Raw genomic sequence first — 18555 nt, forward strand, 5'->3', positions numbered from 1 at the left:
AACACTCATGCATCTCCCTATTGTAACTGGAAGTACTCTAGGGATAGATCATACGTTCATGTAATTGTTTACTAGAATATATGAGCTTGACATAATTTCAACTCTCTTTGCATAGATCTAGATGCACATCCCAATCAGGGTTCCACCAAGTTCCACAATAAGGAGACAGTCAATGCATCTTTTGAATTCCTACTTCTTTCCTTTTGTCGTGAGAGGGCCCAGATTGGAACTTGTATTCAAATTTACCTAATCCTGTCAATAGATCTTGACAGCCTTAGACCACTGCACATAATTCTTTCGATTGTTATCTGTGGCAATGATGAAGGAACATACTTCTTGGGATTCATGGACTCCATACCAACACTCACAAATGAATTCAATGATAAGCAAGGTTAAGAAACAGCTAGAACAACTGAAATGGCCTTGAACAATTGACAGACAAACTAATGTAGCATTGCCACAGCCCCAAGAAACTCACAAACAACCACTGCCACAACCACAATAGACTTACCAATGACCCTAATGGTGCCAAACAACCATTAACAAAGTGTCACTAGGGAATGATAAAAAAATGTTGGGTATTTGAACAAAATACATGACTAACAACTTGATATTATGGTGTGTGGAAGTATTTAAGACATTTTGGAAGAAGTTAGAGCAAAAACAGGCCTGAAGAACCTTTCATGCATGGGCATATGGGGTTGTGTGAAATTAGGTGTAATCCTAAGAGGGGGGGGGGGTGAATTGGGTATTTTTAAAATTCTAGGCCTTTAAGTCCTAATTTTAAAATCGCAACTACATACACTAGCTTGAAGATATTCAAATATCAGTATTACACAACTTAATAAATTCAAGTTAAGCTTATCTCAAGCAATTCAGTATTATCCAATCAATCTCAAGTGCAACAATTATTTAAAACATACACAATAAACAACTAATCAAGCGCAAGTAGAAATAAAAGTGAGATAAGGGAAGAGAGATGCAAACACCAAATTTTACGAGGTTCGGCCAACCCGGCCTACGTCCTCGCCTTGGGTAAACTACCCAAGGATTCCATTATACCGCTCCTTAACTTGGGACGGAGCTTTCCGTTACAATATGCTGCTTATAAGAGGCACAACTTCCTCCTTACAATCTACTACTTACAAGAGGCGTAGCTTCCTCCTTACAATCTGCTGCTTACAAGAGGCGTAGCTTCCTCCTCCCCGGTTCACAACCCGAACTGTACATACAATGGATAAATAAAAATTTTCGGATACACTCATATGCTTCTCAACAAGCTAATGTGTACAAGTGAAATCCTAACCACTCTCTTAAGATATAACTTGAAGCTCAATGGAGTAAATGTGTTGATCTCAATATGATTTTTGTAATAAAAAAATATATGATCTTTGTATAAAGATATGTATGATGAGTTTCTCAAAAAGATCTAAATCCAATACGATAAATCTCCAAAAAATGATTTTCAAATAATATGTATGTTGGAGATCTAAGGTTTGATTTCAAATAGATTTTGTAAAAACAAGAAAGTATGAAATCTTTGAATAAAAATATGAAAGTGAATACTTCAAAAATTTAAGCCCTAGTATAACCTTTTTCCCAAAAGATTTATCAAACAATGAATAAAACAACTAGGGTTCTTACTCTCAGTAAAATATTTAAATATAAGAATATGAGAGAAGAAAAAATTTGAAGATAAAGATTGAATGCCCAAAGAAAATATTTGTTTATCAAACCTCAATACCAAAGATGCTTGCAAGATATGTGAGTGAATTCCCTTTGAAAACTGAGAGAATGCCCAAAAGATGTCTGAATGTGATAAAGTGTAGGCAGAAGGTCTCAAAATTTGTTTCTAGGGTTTTTAGGATTGATATTTTTAAGTACTTTCGGCATCTAGACGGTTTCTGACCGTTGGATCATTGAAAAATATTTTAAGTAAAAAAAATCTGCTCGTTAAGTGCTGGAGCATCAGTCTACCTGACAAACTCATCGACGAGTGGACACACTAGTCGACAAGTGTCCTTCACTCGATCGGCGACGAAACCAAGGGATTCGTCGACGAGTGGTTTGTCTGAGAAAGTTAGGGTCTCGGTATTTTCTCATCGACGGGAACATTCATTCGTTGACGAGTAGCCTTCATGCATTCGTCGACGAGGCCAGGGGACTAGTCCACGAGTTCCTTATTATTCAGCCCTATTAACCTTCTAAGATGTGGATCCAACCTAGAACAAGTGTATTGTTTCATGAAAAACATGCATCCTAGGGTCCTTCTATTGGTCATTTTGAGCTTCCAACTATATCTTATGAGACATGTAAATACAAACAACTAAATGCACATTACAATTTAAAAACTGGATTATCTTCATCCTTTTGCTTTTCTACTTCCATGGAATGAGCCAAGCCGTATGCGCTTCAAGTTCCTCATAGCTTCTATAGCATTCTTACCATCCGTGCATACTAAGTAATAATCCTGTTCAAAAGCTCAATGCATAGGTAAGATATTATGTGATTTGTCATTATCAAAATAGGATTGGACTCATAGAGTCAACAGGTTGGAGCTTCCTACTATCGGCTGGCACATGGGGCTTCCTCCGGCAATGAGATTTCACATCTGTATGGATCCAAAGGTTCTGTGGCTAGTTATGGGGTTGGTTTTGCAAAATTTGAAGGGGTTCTTGAGATTCTTAAAAAGCAGCAACATCCAGAAAATTTTCAGGCAATTGTCATGTTTTCTTGTGTATCCTGGACTCATTTTTCTGACCTCTAATTGTGTGGTTAATCCTCCTATAATGGCTGGTTTGCATAGGAAGATTAGGTTTATTGGCAGTGGCTATGCATTTTGGGTTTAGGTTGGATCTTGCTTTGGTACCATGTTGAAGTATTGTGTAAATTGGAAGACCTGATCACAACAATAGGTCTCTCCTTCTATTTTTAATATATGTCATGTACATGAAAATGACCATAATACCCTTACTAACTCACCCTAACTAACATAATAATAACACTAAATGACCAAAAACCGCAACAAATATATTCAAATTGTACCTTCAATTTTTTACCAATGTTTTGTACCAATGTTACCTAGAATGTGGAATGTTCTGGTTTGTGGAACGAAACAGGATCATGATATGGCACATGCTATGTGGAATATTAGGGGTATACATAAGTAGATATATTGGTGAAAAAAGTGAAATGGCATTTGTATATTTTGGAGAGGATGTTGAGGTGTATCTAGATGTAGAAGAGATCTTCTGTTGAGAAATAGATTAATAATGGTAAAAATAGAATTAAAATGTCATGATTCCCTACTTTTAACTAACAATAAATTATGTTATGTTAAAAATATTGAATTAAAATCTTGGATCGTTAGATTTAGCATTCGGGAACGAAAATGTTCCATGTTTTGGAATGTTCGCACGAATACGTGGTTCGCTAGGGTGCTAGCTTTTTCTGGTAACTCTGGTTTGTACCTTATTTTGTTTACCTCTGGTTCCAATTATTTCTCAATTTGCTTCTTTTCCAACTTCCAAGGTTCTTACTTACGTGATAGATTATCATATGTGCATAGGCTCAGCCGAGTACAGAAGAGTTACCCACTAAGCATCAAGGCGTGCTAAAAGAAAGTGCCCAATATTCTATTGGTCTACTAGGAGAAAGTGAAATTCCCCTAGTAAATGAGATGCCTGATGATTCTCTCAATATCCATGTGGATGAGGCATCAAAAGAGTCAGCAGAACTAGCTGAAGCATGCAACGGAAATATTTTTTTAAGAAGGTATTTTTTAAGTGATGAATGCACTAATATTTATTTCACGTGGGATTCAACTTTTTCATGATTTTCCTGTCTTGCAGATTTAGTGTAGAGGATCGAGGGATCGTTTCTAACTTATTTCATCTATGGGCCAAGAAGCAAGCATTTCAAGACCCTAGAAGGTTGCTTGACAAGGTAAATAATTGGTTGCGGAATTTCTTTTTTAAAATTTTATTTTTACTTCTGCAATTCAACTATTTACACTTTAATTTCCAGATTTCATCTCATGCAATTTAACATTTAATTTATATAAAAAGAGAGCCTTTTCTTGTGATGTAATACTTAATGCTTAATTACTTTTGCTTCTAATTTACTGGATGCAATTTAACTTTTTTTTTTAAACAAAGAAATTTATTAGAGAGAGAAAAAGAGTAGTGCAAGAAGAAAGAAAGAAAACAGGGAGGATAAGATATCCTCCCAAATCAAAAGAAGGAAAAAAAAAAATAATAATAGTAATAATAATAATAATTACAGAATAGCTGTACTGGAGCAAAGCAACGCAGTCCTGCCGTGAGTCTACCATAGGTAAATGCCGAAAGAAACTATTCGCCAAAAGTCAGAATGAGCAAGGAACACTACTCTATTCCAAAAAAAAAATTAAGAGAAATGCCTCTCTGCAATCCATACACACCTAAAGATAGCCATAATCAAACACAGCCACAAAGCCTCTTTATTTCGCCTTCCTAAAACCCCCAATAATCATAGCAAACAGTGTCTTCAAGTAGGAAAGGCGCAACCAACTCTCTTCAAAAATACTAAACTACTTGCTCCAGAAGGTCCAAGAGAAATGACAATGAATGAACAAGTGTGAACAAAGGACAAACATCAGGCAATATGGACTTATTAGGTCTTCATTTCAGGAGTCATTAGTATTAAACGTTTCCAACATTGCTGTCCACATAAAGGCCTTACTTAGAAGGAACTTTAGCCTTCCAAATCAAAGAGCGAGGGGCAACAGGAGTAGGCATTAGGAACACTTGTCAATTGAGAAAGGAAAGATTTACAAGAAGCATGCCCGAAAGAGTCTAAACCCCAAACTCTTTTATCACTTGCCAGTTGGTAACCAGGAACTGAAAGAACAAAGAATGTTGATCAAAGGGTCAAACTTGTTAGCCTCTCTTATTAAGGCTCTTTACAAAATCCCAAGAGTACCCACTCTGTTTCCAGATGAAGAAAGCAGAAATAGGGATGCCATGAAAATAAGACAAGCAAAAGAGACGAGGATATATGATAGCCAAAGAAGCCTCCCCAGTCTTTCCCCATTATCAACACTATACTAAACACGCTATGACAACCCCTGGAGTGAAAAAAGCTCCTTTTACCCATCCAACGTCAAAGCAACTCTCTTGAAAACTGGGTCTTAAAAAGAATCAGCAGTATGGTTACCACCTAAGGGTGCCCTAAATAAGTAATGAGTCAACTCAAAGCACCACAACCAGCTAACCTAACAAAAAGACTCAAATTAGGGAAGTTAATTCTAAGACTGGTCACTTTTTCTGACAGCTGCAAAATTGTTAACATATTTGAGAAACCAATGTTTTAAAAGGCGAAGATGTAAGGCGAGGCATGTTAGCCCTTAATAGGTGAGGCATAAGCCTTAAGGCTTTAGGGATTTACAGGTGTATGCCTTATGAGAATTTATTTTTTAGATTAAAAACATGTAAATTTAATGTAAAAAAATCATATATAATTTGTTAATTACTTGTTGGCCATTCAAAAATTGCTAACTTGAGTTCATTATATAAATCATGACAAGAGATAGCTTTAACAATACGAAGTTCAAATTATTTTTTCAGGATCTAAGATGCAAATCTCAATTATTTTGGAAAGGTTGAGGTTCAAGAGTTTTAGCAATCAACTTATATTATGACATTCCTTTTGTATAAATATGGAGTTAAATTTTCTAGCTAAATCTAACTTGAGAATCACAGATCCAAAATGTGTATGCCTCAACTAAAAAGGCGCGAAAAGCATTCCTTTTGTACAAATGCGTAAGCCTCAGCATGTAATGCGTTAGCCAATCTATTCGGTATTTTAGATTGAACCTCGAGGCAATTTAGGCATGCCTTGCCTGAGAACAGGAAAAAGCTGAACAATAGGCACCTCTAATCCATTTCCTCCATCTCACTCCAAACCCTTTTTTTGTCCATCACTCTATCCAAGAAATCCAAACACGCATGATCATAATCTTTTTCAAATTCCAATTTCAAAACTGAACTCCCTTTATTTTTTCTCACGGCATCTTCAACAACCTCATTTGCTACCAGAGCTCCATCTAAAATCTATCACCAATGAATGCACTTGGACCATCAGAAATAGCATCCAACAAGACGCCTGCCCTTAGATAAAACTTTGATAAGGATCTTATGCACACTGGTCACTAGGCTAATTGGCCTGACATCCTTGCCTCTAGTAGCACAATCTTTTTTAGGCACAAGGGTAATAAAATTCGAATTATCTCCTACCTACAATCACGTTATGAAAAGATCTTCCTACAAAAGATCCTGTTAAGCTTGATATACATTGTTGGCCCACAACCTGAACAACTTAAGATTGTAGGTGAAGTGGTAACCTAACATGGTATTATAGCTGGTTACCAGGAGGGTCCCGGGTTCTAGTCCTGTTACCCACATTTATTGTGTGGTGTTTTAAAAATTATCATATTCCCTGTAATGGGTGTTATTTATCACGTATACATCTCTTCACACACTATCGAGCTGCACGTGCGGGAAAGTGTTAAAGCTTGATATACGGTGTTAGACCACAAACTAACAGCTTAAGCCTTTAGGTAAAGGGGTCATGTAACAGATCCCAACCATGCGGAAAAAATGCCATTGTAAACCCATCCTGCTGAGGGGTCCTCTCTCTGCCCCTTTCAAATGCTGTACCTCCAATCTCCACCTTGCCTCTCTAACCACTCCGCTTTCTCTATTGGAACAGGGCACCATTCCAACCCCCAATCATTGCCCCGTGTCCATCCTCAGAAAAAACAAAAAAAAAGGGTTCCTATAAAAATCAGTAATCATACCAGCAATACAATCAGGGTCCCTTGTAATCACACCCCTATCTCTAATTCTTTTATAAAATTTCTACTCCCACTCACCACCTGATGGACGAATCTCACATTACAGTCTCTGTCCTACCAATTAACCTCTTCCCTCAGAAGAATGTGCTTAAATTCAGTAGTTCAATCCTTCTACCCACAAAATCTTCTGCGAGAGGTTCCTCCTCAGCTAACTGATCTATAGCATGTAGTTACTGCAAAATATTTCTTTTCCTGGAATGCACTTCACTAAAATCCTTCCAAATTCTAAGTTTATCTTTCAAAAACTCCAGCTGTCACTGATAAAAGCCATCCCAACCATCCACAGTACATTCATCCCACCACTCCTCATCCAGCCTCAGAAAGTTGTGACATGTCAGCCACATATTTCAAAGCGGAAATAAATTGGGCCCCACTTCATGTGATTGGATTCAAGCACAAAAAGAAAGTGATCAGAAATCACTGTAGGAAGTGCTTCTTGAATAAGGTTATGAAAATCGTCCTCCCAAACTGTTCGTCAATCCTAGTAGCTACTACCTATTACCAGCAGCAGACAGGGTAAATTGAGCATTACAAATAGGAATAATCCCTTAATCACAATATCTAGTGAAAGGGTCAAACTCCTCATTATTAGTGGATCTAATAACGTGGTCATTTCCTAGACACCAAGTAGGAGAACACAAAACATAAACCGCTGCAAGCTCATCCCATTAGAAACCCCTCAACCAAGGACCATTAGGGCCATTTACTAAAGTCATCCGCTGCTGCTCATTACCCTCAATGGCTAAATAAATAGACGTAGAAAGAAGCCTAGCAACATCCAGCTTGCATGCAAACCTCGTGGCCTGAATAACCAAAACGCCACCCAAGGATCCTGTAGAAGCTAACAACTTCCAATCCATAACCTAGAATCCCAAAGACTCCCAACGAGAGTCTCTGCAACATGACAATGTCAGGGAAAACTTGGTCTTACAATGTTTCCTCATACTCCCAAACCCCTAAATCCAATTCAACAACTTCATCTTGACAACTTACTAACCCCACCTCTCTTACCCTCCCGTCTCCAAAAATTTGATTGTACAGTCAAATTTTTGCAGTTTCTTTTCGACTTTTTTTGTTCCATCGTACGTTCTATTGGACAAAACAATCTTCAAAGTCTGACCTATAGGGTTAACTAACTTGCAACAATAGCTCCTGTGGATCTCGGTTCTCTCTTTCATCCCCCAGCGGATCTATGGTCATGGTCCTCATGAATAATTTTTCATTTATGACATTAACAGGTGTTGGCAGAATGTCTTTGTCAAGGTGATACACTCATTTTGGATGCCTTGGGTTTCATGCCCAGTGTTAGGAACAAGGCAATTATTTAATGGAAGTAGAGTATTGTAATTAGAATTTTCTGAAGGAGATTAAGAGCCAAGGTTTCTCCAGCCAAAATCTCTTGGGCATTGCAATCCCAGAAAAGAACCCTACCATGTTGCTCAGGTACAGAAGCAATAACAAGATCTGCCCCCTAGATGCAGTTTCCATTGATAGAATGACAGGTCTCTCGATCAGAAAAAATGTCTGAATCAGCCGAATTCACTCTAGGAGGCATATTTAGATACTCGTCCTTGGAACCTCATGTTCACGAATCTCTTCCAGCAGCAGATGGGTCTCTTCCTCAAATAGCTTTTACTAATCTGGTTCAGAAAGGTCATCTTCCTACAGCTAATCAGCCATATCCACTAACTGTCAGTCCTCCTGCTGGAATATTGCCTCATTCATATCAACCTTATAAGAACCATCAGCCCTCTCCCAACTCTTAGCCTTATCTGAAAACTCGAGGTTTTCAACTTGGAGAGTCCTTTGAAACCGTATTTGCATTGCATTCCCTATTGCTAGATCCCTATTTAGTGCAACTCTGTTACTGATTTCGATTTGCCATTAGTGGCATCTCCATTAATGGCAATCCTTCCTTCTGCTGCTAATTCTCCTCCTTCAGACTCTCTGGCCTCACTAACCTCGTGGATGGCCTCATTAGTTCCCTGTGTCATAAGTTGGGAGTGGTATTAGGGTTGGTTTGGGCGTGGACACAACCTTGAGTCTTTGTCTGGATGCTGGCTATGGCAGGAATTATGTCCAAGACATGTATCTAAGGATTGGGTTGCCTGAACTGCCATTCTTCCTCCTGTTTTCATTGGTAGCTCCACTCTAAACTTGGTTTTGTAATTCTAGGTTGGACCTCATCCAAACTATTAATCCTTTAGGATTTAATGGTCTCTTATCATTCTGCATTAAACTCTATCTCTTTCCTTTTTGTTGAGAGCCCCCAAAGGAGCACCCACATCTATGACCTAATAGCCGCCAAGGGGGCATGAGAGCTGCCGGAAGCTTTCCCAACTCCTTCCCCATGAGTTCAAGGTAATTCAAACCCTGCATCTTCCCTTTGGGAGGCAAGTGATGCACCACTCAGCCAAAGTCCTGGTGCTAAGTTTGTTCTTTTCTATTAACTATGAACTAGTTGTCATTGTTACTTGATAAAATTTTTACTATTTTTGGTTTTACTTCTTCCACTCCTAAGCAAGTATGAGTTCTAATCAGTTTGAGTTTTTCTTTGATTGCATCTTATTTCCAGGTTGGCTTTGTGATTGATGAGCGTTTAACAATCAAGAAATACAAGCATAAGGTATTAAAATGTGTGCATTTATTTTGAATCAGTTTCTATTTCTTCTTCTTTGCTTTCAAAATTTGCACTGGTTCCTTTCAATAGCAGCAATCATTGTGTTCTTGGCTGTGCAAAAAGATTATGAGGCCAGGTTGGCGTCTTGTGATGTTGGCAGGTAGCCAAAATGTGCCGCCGTATTTATTCAATTAACTTTCTCTACTTTAATTATCTCATTCTGGTTGCATGAAGTTGGTTTGTGATTTCTCTGTGTGTCTCTGTGCATGCGCTTTGGGGGTGGATGGGGGGAGGTTGGAGTTGATATGGTCCAAACCTTTGTTTTTGCATGAAGTGGCTATTCTCAACTCTTAATGCTTGAATTTTAGTACAGCGCATTCTCACTCGAGAGTTAAACACATGAAGAACTTAATGTTTCATTTCTTACATATGATATGTTACAACATATAGATGTTGCAATACTTAAAACGTATTGATATGAGCTTGGATCCCCTACCTGCTCATAAATTCAGACCCAAATCCAGAAGACATAAAATCACTGAAAAAAACAGGGTATAGGTCAAGGTTTATGAATTCTTGTACTGATTTCTGCCAGTTGATGCTCTATCCAGGAGGGGATTCACTCGGTGTGTGCGTGTACTATCTTGATGCTTGTGACTTGTTTCTTGAATTATTTCAGGATTTGTTGCATATGCTGAAGTCTTGTTTGAAGGGTGATGATGCGTTACAATATGCAGAATATGTAAGTTCACTTGCTCCTTCCAAGTTATGTCGTAGCTCAATTGTTAGTTGTTAAAATATGAGATGGGTGAAATTTGGAGGACCATCCCTATGCAATGCATGACGATGGTAGGTAATTACTTTACTTTAGCAATTAGTGTAGGCCAGTCATAATTAAATATCCTTAAATCTAATACCTTTTCATACCTAATCTATTTTTGTGGCTATGTAGGTCATGATGAGAAAGTGCACTCGGTTTTGCATTTATTTATTTTATAAGAATGCATTTTGTGTAGATCAAAATATGTGCACATGCATGTGTCTTTGTGTGTGTCAAACTATCAGTACGAGTTGATAACCAAATGGCACAGTTTTGCAAATTGAATGTCATGTTTTCATCTGGTTTAAAGACACTACGCAAAAATGCACCTTCTCCAATGCCTTAATATTGTTATAGCTTAAGGTTTTGGGGCTGTGTGATAGTTAAATATGGTATCTCAACCCTTCTTTTCTAGGTTGGGGTTTGAACCTCTTTACCCTATCATCTTCTGCTATCTATTGTTTTTTGTTTGCCTGCCTCTTTGATTGCTGCAGGGTGGAGGGTGTCAGCTTGATATATGTTGTTGGTCCGGAGAGCTTAAACTTTGACCTTTTGGGGCCAAGTGGTAGTTTTGCAGTGTCAACATGGAGCTATCCTTTCAAAATAATAATAATAATAATAATTGTACAACTATTCATATTGTGGACTGGGGATGTTGTCTAGGGTCCCTTCTGTCTTCTCAAGAAAAAAACTGAAAATCTACTTCCAAATGTCTTGGGAAGGACTACACAACAAATCGTATGGAATGGACTTTGGTATACAAAAAATCCAAAAATATAGTTTCTTACACAATTTTCTCCTGTATGTAAAACAAATACATTTGTTTCTGCCATAATTATAAAAATTAGAGGCTTTATTGTGCAATATACATACATATGTATGCGTGTGTGTGTGTATATTACATATGGAAGTAGTTGGCTAATATTGGAATTTTGTTGAGTAGGTTTTGAGATGGCTGCGAATTCCTGCTGACAAACGTGCTTATTTGATGAGAGAGAAACAGGTGATGTTTTCAGCTTAAGCCACTTTATTCTCTCATACGTTCTTTACTGTAATTAGAATAATCATCCCTTTTGATGTTTTCTTTCATGGTTTTAAGAAGATTTCTGTGTGGAACTTTTGCACTTGTCCAATTTTGTGCCACCCAAACTTTCATTTCCGCTGATTTTACTTTCAAATTTTGACAAGTGGAACCTTCCAATGTGCAGTTCTTGCTGCTTAAAAGGCCAACTATAGTGCCTTAAGCACTGAAATTTGCATGCGAGTTAGGAACTTGCATCTTGGGTCTAAAAACATGGTCCATATTGCAGGGATTAGTACCAAATATTTCATTGAATTTTCCAATTCATTTGTTCCGTTTATTGCAAAAGAATTTCAGAACTATTTCAAGAATCTAGTCTACATTAGGTATGTGATAGTTGAAAGATGAAGATACCTAGAGCCCTTTTAGCCTTATGATGCAGCTTTCTTACCAGATATTTGCTGGAATTACAAACATCAAATTAGTTAGTTTATGAATGCCACTCAAGTCTCTGGCAGAAAAATATAAAACAGTGTAGAAATCCCGAGTATCTCCGTATCTTAAGTAAATTAGGGAAGTATATAAATATAGAAGATTGTATATTATTGAGTGATTCTGTTAGGAGATTGTTTCCATATTTAGATCTTGATTGTATTATAAATTTTGTATATTGGTCTGTACATATGAATTCAAGAAATACAGAAATTTCATTCTATTTTCATGGTATCAGAGCTAGGGTTTCTAAACCTTAGCTAGCAATGGCCGACGACACCATCAATAGCAAAGGGTCGAGCTCCTCTGAAACTCTCAATGGCGACTCTAAAATCACCTCCATCGCGGGTTCGAATGGGCTAGACAACTCGGCCTTTCCATACTCAGTGGAGAGATTGAACAGAAAAAATTTCCGTGAGTGGGCTCAGTCCATCAAGCTTGTGATTGAAGGCAAAGGGAGGTTGGGATCCCTTACCGGCAAGAGGAAGAAGCCCGCCTCAACCGATGTTGTAGCACTGCAAAAATGGAAGTCCGAGAATTTCATGGTGACTGCGTGGCTCGTAAACTCGATGAAGCCTTCAATCGGAAAGATTTATCTGTTCTTACCAACAGAGAAGGACGTTTGGGATGCTGTTCGTGAGACGTACTTTGATGTCGAGAGCTACTCCCAGATCTTCGAGATAAAGACTCGATTGTGGCAGATGAGGCAAGGTGAGAGAGATGTCATCGATTACTTCATGGAGATGACACACCTCTGGCAGGAGCTCGACTTGAGTGTTGAGGAAGAGTGGGAATGCTCCGGCGACAGTACCCGCTACAAGAGGTGACTCGAGAATGAACAAGTCTTCGAGTTCTTGGCCAGCCTCAACCGCAACCTAGATGATGCACGAGGAAGGATCCTTGGCCGGCGCCCCCTACCTTCGACTCGAGAGGTCTTTGCAGAGGTGAGGTGTGAGGAGAGCCGTCGTCACGTGATGCTGAAGGCACCGCTCAAACACACTGGGCCTAAAATATCAACTCTAAACCCGAAAGGTAGTGGGCTTGAGAATTCAACCCTAATTTCAAAAACTCCTGTAGGCTCTGGCTCTGGGCAAAACACTCAAAAAGGGAGACCATGGTGCGAGCATTGTTGCAAGCCAGGCCATTCAAAAGATACCTACTGGGAAATTCATGGAAAACCTACAGATTGGAAGCCGAGACAATCAAAAAAATCATGGCTATTAGACTACTATTGATAATTCAGTTGAGAAATCTCTAGCTGAGAAAAATAATAATACCCCTCCAAGTGGCGCATTCAGTTCAGAGCAGTTGGAACAGCTATATAAAATGTTCTCCATTCAAGCATCGGGTCAGTCTTCCACTGGTTCTTTTGCCCACCAAGGTAATTTTTTGTCAGCCTTAAATACTATATCTCGTTACAAATCACCATGGATAATTGACTCAGGTGCGTCTGATCATATGACTGATTCTTATCACTTGTTCTCATCCTATTTACCATGTGCTGGAAATTTGAAAGTTAAAATTGAAGATGGATCACTCTTATCTGTTGCAGGCAAAGGAAGTATTCAAATATCTGATTCTATAACTTTAAAATCTGTTCTACATGTACCTAAGTTGTCGTGCAATTTGTTATCCATTAGCTAGTTGACAAAAGACTCCAACTGCTCCGTTAAATTCATTTCCTTTCACTGTGTTTTCCAGGATCTATCATCGGGGAAGACGATTAGCAGTGCTAACGCGTGTGAGGGACTCTACTACTTTGAAGAGGCAAACATGAGTGAACAATGTAAAACTGTTTTTTGTGATTCTGCATCTATTTCTAGAGATAGTGCAATTTTGTTATGGCATTCTAGGATGGGTCATCCAAATTTTCAATATTTAAGACGTTTGTTTCCTTCCATCTGTTCAAATGCAATGTCTTCTAATTTTCAATGTGATATTTGTGAACTTGCAAAACACCAACGTAATTCCTTTCCAAAGTCCCACATACAAACCATCCAACCTGTTTACTATGATTCATCGTGATTTGTGGGGGCCTCACGCTCTCTTAATCGCACTCATACAAAATGATTTGTTACTTTTATTGATGACTATACTCGTATTTATTGGGTTTACTTGTTGAAAGATAAAATTGAAGTCCGATCTACTTTTGTCAGTTTCCACTCCATGATTCAAACTCATATTCAAATTTTACATACTGATAATGGTATGGAATATTTCAATGACATCTTGGGACATTATCTTCAAGCAAATGGAATTGTTCATCAAAGTTTCTGTGTGGATACCCCTCAACAAAAAGGGGTTGCTGAACGTAAAAATAGACATATTCTTGAAGTAGCTCGGGCATTGATGTTAACTACAAATATGAAAAAGTATTTTTAGGGTGATGCCTTTTTAATAGCTACACATCTCATTAATCGAATGCCTAGTTGGGTTCTTTCCTTTGCCACTCCTCTCTAGAAATTCCAGGAATATTTTCCCAACTCTCAGCTCCGCTCCAATCTCTCTCTAAAAATCTTTGGATGTACTACTTTTGTTCATGTTCATGCTCACAATCGGGATAAATTGGAACCTTGTGCCATTAAGTGTGTGTTTATTGGTTACTCTCTTACTCAGAAAGGCTACAAATGTTATGATCCGTAACAAAAAAAATTGTTTGTTAGCCTTGATGTCACATTCTTTGAAATCACTTCTTATTTCCAAAAGCCCTCTCTTCAGGGGGAGAAGTGGAGTGAAGATCGGTTCTTTGATTTCTCAACTGCTGATTCTGTGCTATCTACTGAGTCTCCCATTGCATCATTTCCTGAGCCTCCCATTGCATCATTTCCTGACCTGTCATGTGCAAATGATCACTTAAACTCAGGGGGAGATGCAGAAAAACAAAATAATAAGGAAATACTTGTTTACTCAAGAAAGCCAAAAACAAAGTACAGGGAGAATCTCATACCTAAGGCACCAAGAGAGTTGGAACCGGTGATAGCTCCGAGCAATCTTGAGTCCACGCCCAGTCCCAGTCAGGTAACAGATGGCCATGAGCTTCCTTCTGATAAATCTGCACCTGATGACATAAATTTACCCATTGCAGTTAGAAAACAAACTAGGTCATGTACTCTATATCCCTGGTCAAAATACATGTCTTATAAAACTCTATCTACAGGATATCGTGTTTTTAGCTGTAAACTTGATAGGATGAAAATTCCAAAGAAGAAGCCCTGGAAATTCCTGAATGGAAGGAGTTTGTCATGGAGGAAATGTGGGCCCTGGGAAAAAAATGGAACTTGGGATGTTATAAATTTGCTGAGAGGAAAGAAGCTAGTAGGTTGCAAATAGGTCTTCAAAGTAAAATATAGAGCTGATGGGACAGTTGAACGATATAAAGCCCGACTCGTTGCAAAAGGGTTTACACAGACCTATGGCATTGACTACGCGAAGACATTTGCACTAGTGGCAAAACTGAATACAGTTCGGGTCCTTGACAGCAAACTTAGATTGGCCACCACAGCAACTCGACATTAAGAATGCATTTCTAAATGGCGAGTTAGAAGAAGTCTACATGACAATACCACCAGGCTTCAGTAAGAAAGGTGAAGAAAACAGAGTATGTAAACTTAAGAAGTCCTTGTATGGACTTAGGCAATCTCCTAGAGCATGGTTCGACAAATTTGCAAAAGTAATAAAGAACCAAGGATATTGACAAAGGCCATCAGATCACACTATGTTCTTCCTACAGTGTGAAAGTGGTAAGAGAACAATTTTGATAGTGTATGTTGATGATATAATCCTAACTGGAGATGATACAGTGGAGATGGAAAGATTAAAGAAAGTTCTAGCTACTGAGTTTGAAGTTAAAGACCTGGGGCAAATGCGGTATTTCTTGGGAATGAAAGTTGCTAGATCAAAAAAGCGTGTAAGTGTCTCTCAGCGAAAGTATATCATTGACCTCCTAACTGAAACTGGCATGCTTGGATTAAAACCTAGTGAAACACTAATTGTAGTAAAGAGGGTCAAAGATTGCGGAATACCAGTTGAAAAGGAGAGGTATCAGAGATTGGTTGGTAAGCTAATCGACCTATCACATACTAGACCCGATATTGCATTTGCGGTAAGTGTGGAAAGCCAACACATGCATTCACCAAAAAAGATTCACCTAGATGCTGTGTACAAGATCCTCAGGTACCTCAAGGGCTCTCCTGGCAAAGGACTCTTCTTCAAGAAATGTGAAAGTAAGGAAGTAGATATTTTCACAGATACAGATTGGGTAGGATCAAGGAAAGATAGAAGGTCTACCATTGGATATTACACCTTCGTATGGGGAAATTTGGTAACTTGGAAGAGCAAAAAACAAAATTTAGTGGCTCGAAGTAGTGCTGAAACTGAATTCAAGGTAGTTGCACAAGGGATATGTGAAGGACAATGGTTACGGAAACTCTTGGAAGAGTTACAAATCCTAGTGAAATTTCCTATCAAGCTCTATTGTGACAATAAAGCAGCCATTAGTGTCTCTCTCAATCTAGTTCAACATGACAGGACTAACCATGTAGAAGTGGACCGACACTTTATCAAAGAGAAGGTTGAAGAAGGAACCATCTGTATGACTTATGTACCTACCAAGGTACAAATTGCAGATATCTTTACTAAAGGGTTAGCTCGACAGAGCTTTGACGATTTCATTTGCAAGTTGGATATGATCAATCTCTATGATCCAACTTGAGGGGGAGTGTAGAAACCCCGAGTATCTCCATATCTTGAGTAAATTAGGGAAGTATATAAATATAGAAGATTGTATATTATTGAGAGTGATTCTGTTAGGAGATTGTTTCCATATTTAGATCTTCCGATTGTATTATAAATATTGTATATTGGTCTGTACATATGAATTTAAGAAATACAGAAATTTCATTCTGTTTTCAAACAGAAATAAAAGTATTGTTCTTTAGCTCTACATTTCATGCTTGTAAACAAACATGTGCATGCACACACAGATCTACATCGATGTGTGTGCGCATCTGCACTACTGTACTCCATTGCATTTTCTTTTTAGTGAGAGGAGCAAATTTCATTTGTTTTTTACCGATTTTTGTATTCTACTTTTCCTTCTGAAAGATTGAGTGGAAGATATAATGCATTTTGCATTCAGAGGTTCTAACTTTGATGTCCGGCTTTCATCTTATAGAACATTCATTGCTCTGTATGCATAGAGATCCCTTGCTTGTCACACTGTAGAGAATCTAATGCAGTTCTTGGTCTCCTTCCAGGAGCATTTCCAGAAACTGAGGATTGAAAAGTCAATGGGTTCTTCTGCACCTACTTCAAAACAGGTTACCCTACATTTTCAATTTTGAAACACGTTATATTTAATACTTTCACTATCCTTCATGACAACAAGAATTACAGTCTGTTTGACCGGAGAAAAAAAACTCGAGAAAAGAGGGAAAAAATTAATTACTTTTCACATAATTTGGTTTAATAAGAGGAGAAACATGGGTTATCGTTTACAAGTCTCTCACAAAGAACATGGGTCATCATTCACAAGTCTCTCTTAAAGAGCCACTTTTTAATATTCACTACTGTTCAAGTCTCTTTGAGTAGTTTCTCGCCTCCAATTTGTTATTAATATTATTATTATACATTTTAAATCTCCACTTGTCTCTGCTTATTTTGTTTGCTTCCATTTTATGTATTAAAAAAAAAAAGATTCAAGACCTGTTTAGTTAAAAACAAAGTGTCGCATTGTTTTCCACTTTTCTAAAATTTAGGTAGAAAATTCTGAAAACAATAAAATGATATTTTCCAACTTGCTCATATACAAATTTGGAGAATTTAATAATATAAGGTGGCATTTCTATAACTATTCGAAAATCTAAAAATTGAGAATTGGCAAATAGTTTTGCACAAGTGAATTTCTGTACGTCATTCACAGAAACCCTTTTTGCCCAAATGCTCATGCTGGGGCTGTGTCAATCTTCTTATGTTCAATATTCTGTTTTGCACTGTTTTGTGGCAGATTGCATATTTGCAAAGTTTGGGATGCACTGTCGTCCCTACGTCGCGTCTCCATGCTTCACATTTGATTGAGCAGTACAAATCACTGTGACAAGAGAAGCCATTTTGACTTCATGGAGGATATGAAAAGATGCCTCTTAATTCTTGAGATTGTAAATGTTTCAGAGATGACAATGTGGATTGCTATTATATATATATTGTTGTGTTTGTTGTATTGTAATTTTAGTAGTATTTCCTGTGTTCTCTGTAAGCTCTCAAGTTCATTTTCTATGCCCTCCATAATTCAAACTGATAATTTATGTATCACATAAAATAAATGAAGCTCAAGTTTAGAGCTGATTTTTTTTTTTTTTATTAAAAAAAGAAAGAGTTCATCAAGCAGTGACACTGATCTCTACTCAATCACAGCCAATATCTGAGCTAATCATGAATAAATACTAACAAGTTTTAGTGAATGCAAACCTGGAAAATTATACAAAGAACCTCTTCCTTCATGTGTTCGTACATCTGTTTCCTAAATCATGCACATGTTAAAAATGGATCACTCTCTTTACATGTTTGATTTCAATGAATGTAAGATCAATTTGTCATATATCTAACATTTAAAATACAAGTACATGAACACATATAGGGGAAGATTTCTTATATAATTTTCCGGAGGCCTCAATCCCTTGGCAAATTGATAGAAAAACAAATATCGACAT

The 18555-nt window shown here is 37.8% G+C and overlaps 1 protein-coding gene across 4 annotated transcripts in view; it reads left to right on the forward strand.

Annotated features, from left to right (window-relative positions):
- LOC131159788 (ATP-dependent DNA helicase SRS2-like protein At4g25120) overlaps positions 1-18225 on the forward strand; it is a 95610-nt gene extending 77385 nt beyond the window's left edge. For 3 of the 4 annotated variants that reach the window (XM_058114956.1, XM_058114958.1, XM_058114959.1), the window contains 7 exons: positions 3569-3774; positions 3852-3945; positions 9471-9521; positions 10195-10257; positions 11279-11338; positions 17104-17166; positions 17853-18225. In XM_058114956.1, coding sequence (XP_057970939.1) covers positions 3569-3774; positions 3852-3945; positions 9471-9521; positions 10195-10257; positions 11279-11338; positions 17104-17166; positions 17853-17942 — 627 coding nt within the window. In that variant the 3' untranslated portion in view covers positions 17943-18225. The remainder of the gene's footprint in view (positions 1-3568; positions 3775-3851; positions 3946-9470; positions 9522-10194; positions 10258-11278; positions 11339-17103; positions 17167-17852) is intronic. The other variant, XM_058114957.1, reaches the window with a different exon arrangement.
- The last annotated feature ends 330 nt before the right edge of the window (positions 18226-18555 follow it).

Source organism: Malania oleifera, chromosome 7 (assembly GCF_029873635.1).
Source record: "Malania oleifera isolate guangnan ecotype guangnan chromosome 7, ASM2987363v1, whole genome shotgun sequence".
Taxonomy (NCBI): domain Eukaryota; kingdom Viridiplantae; phylum Streptophyta; class Magnoliopsida; order Santalales; family Ximeniaceae; genus Malania; species Malania oleifera.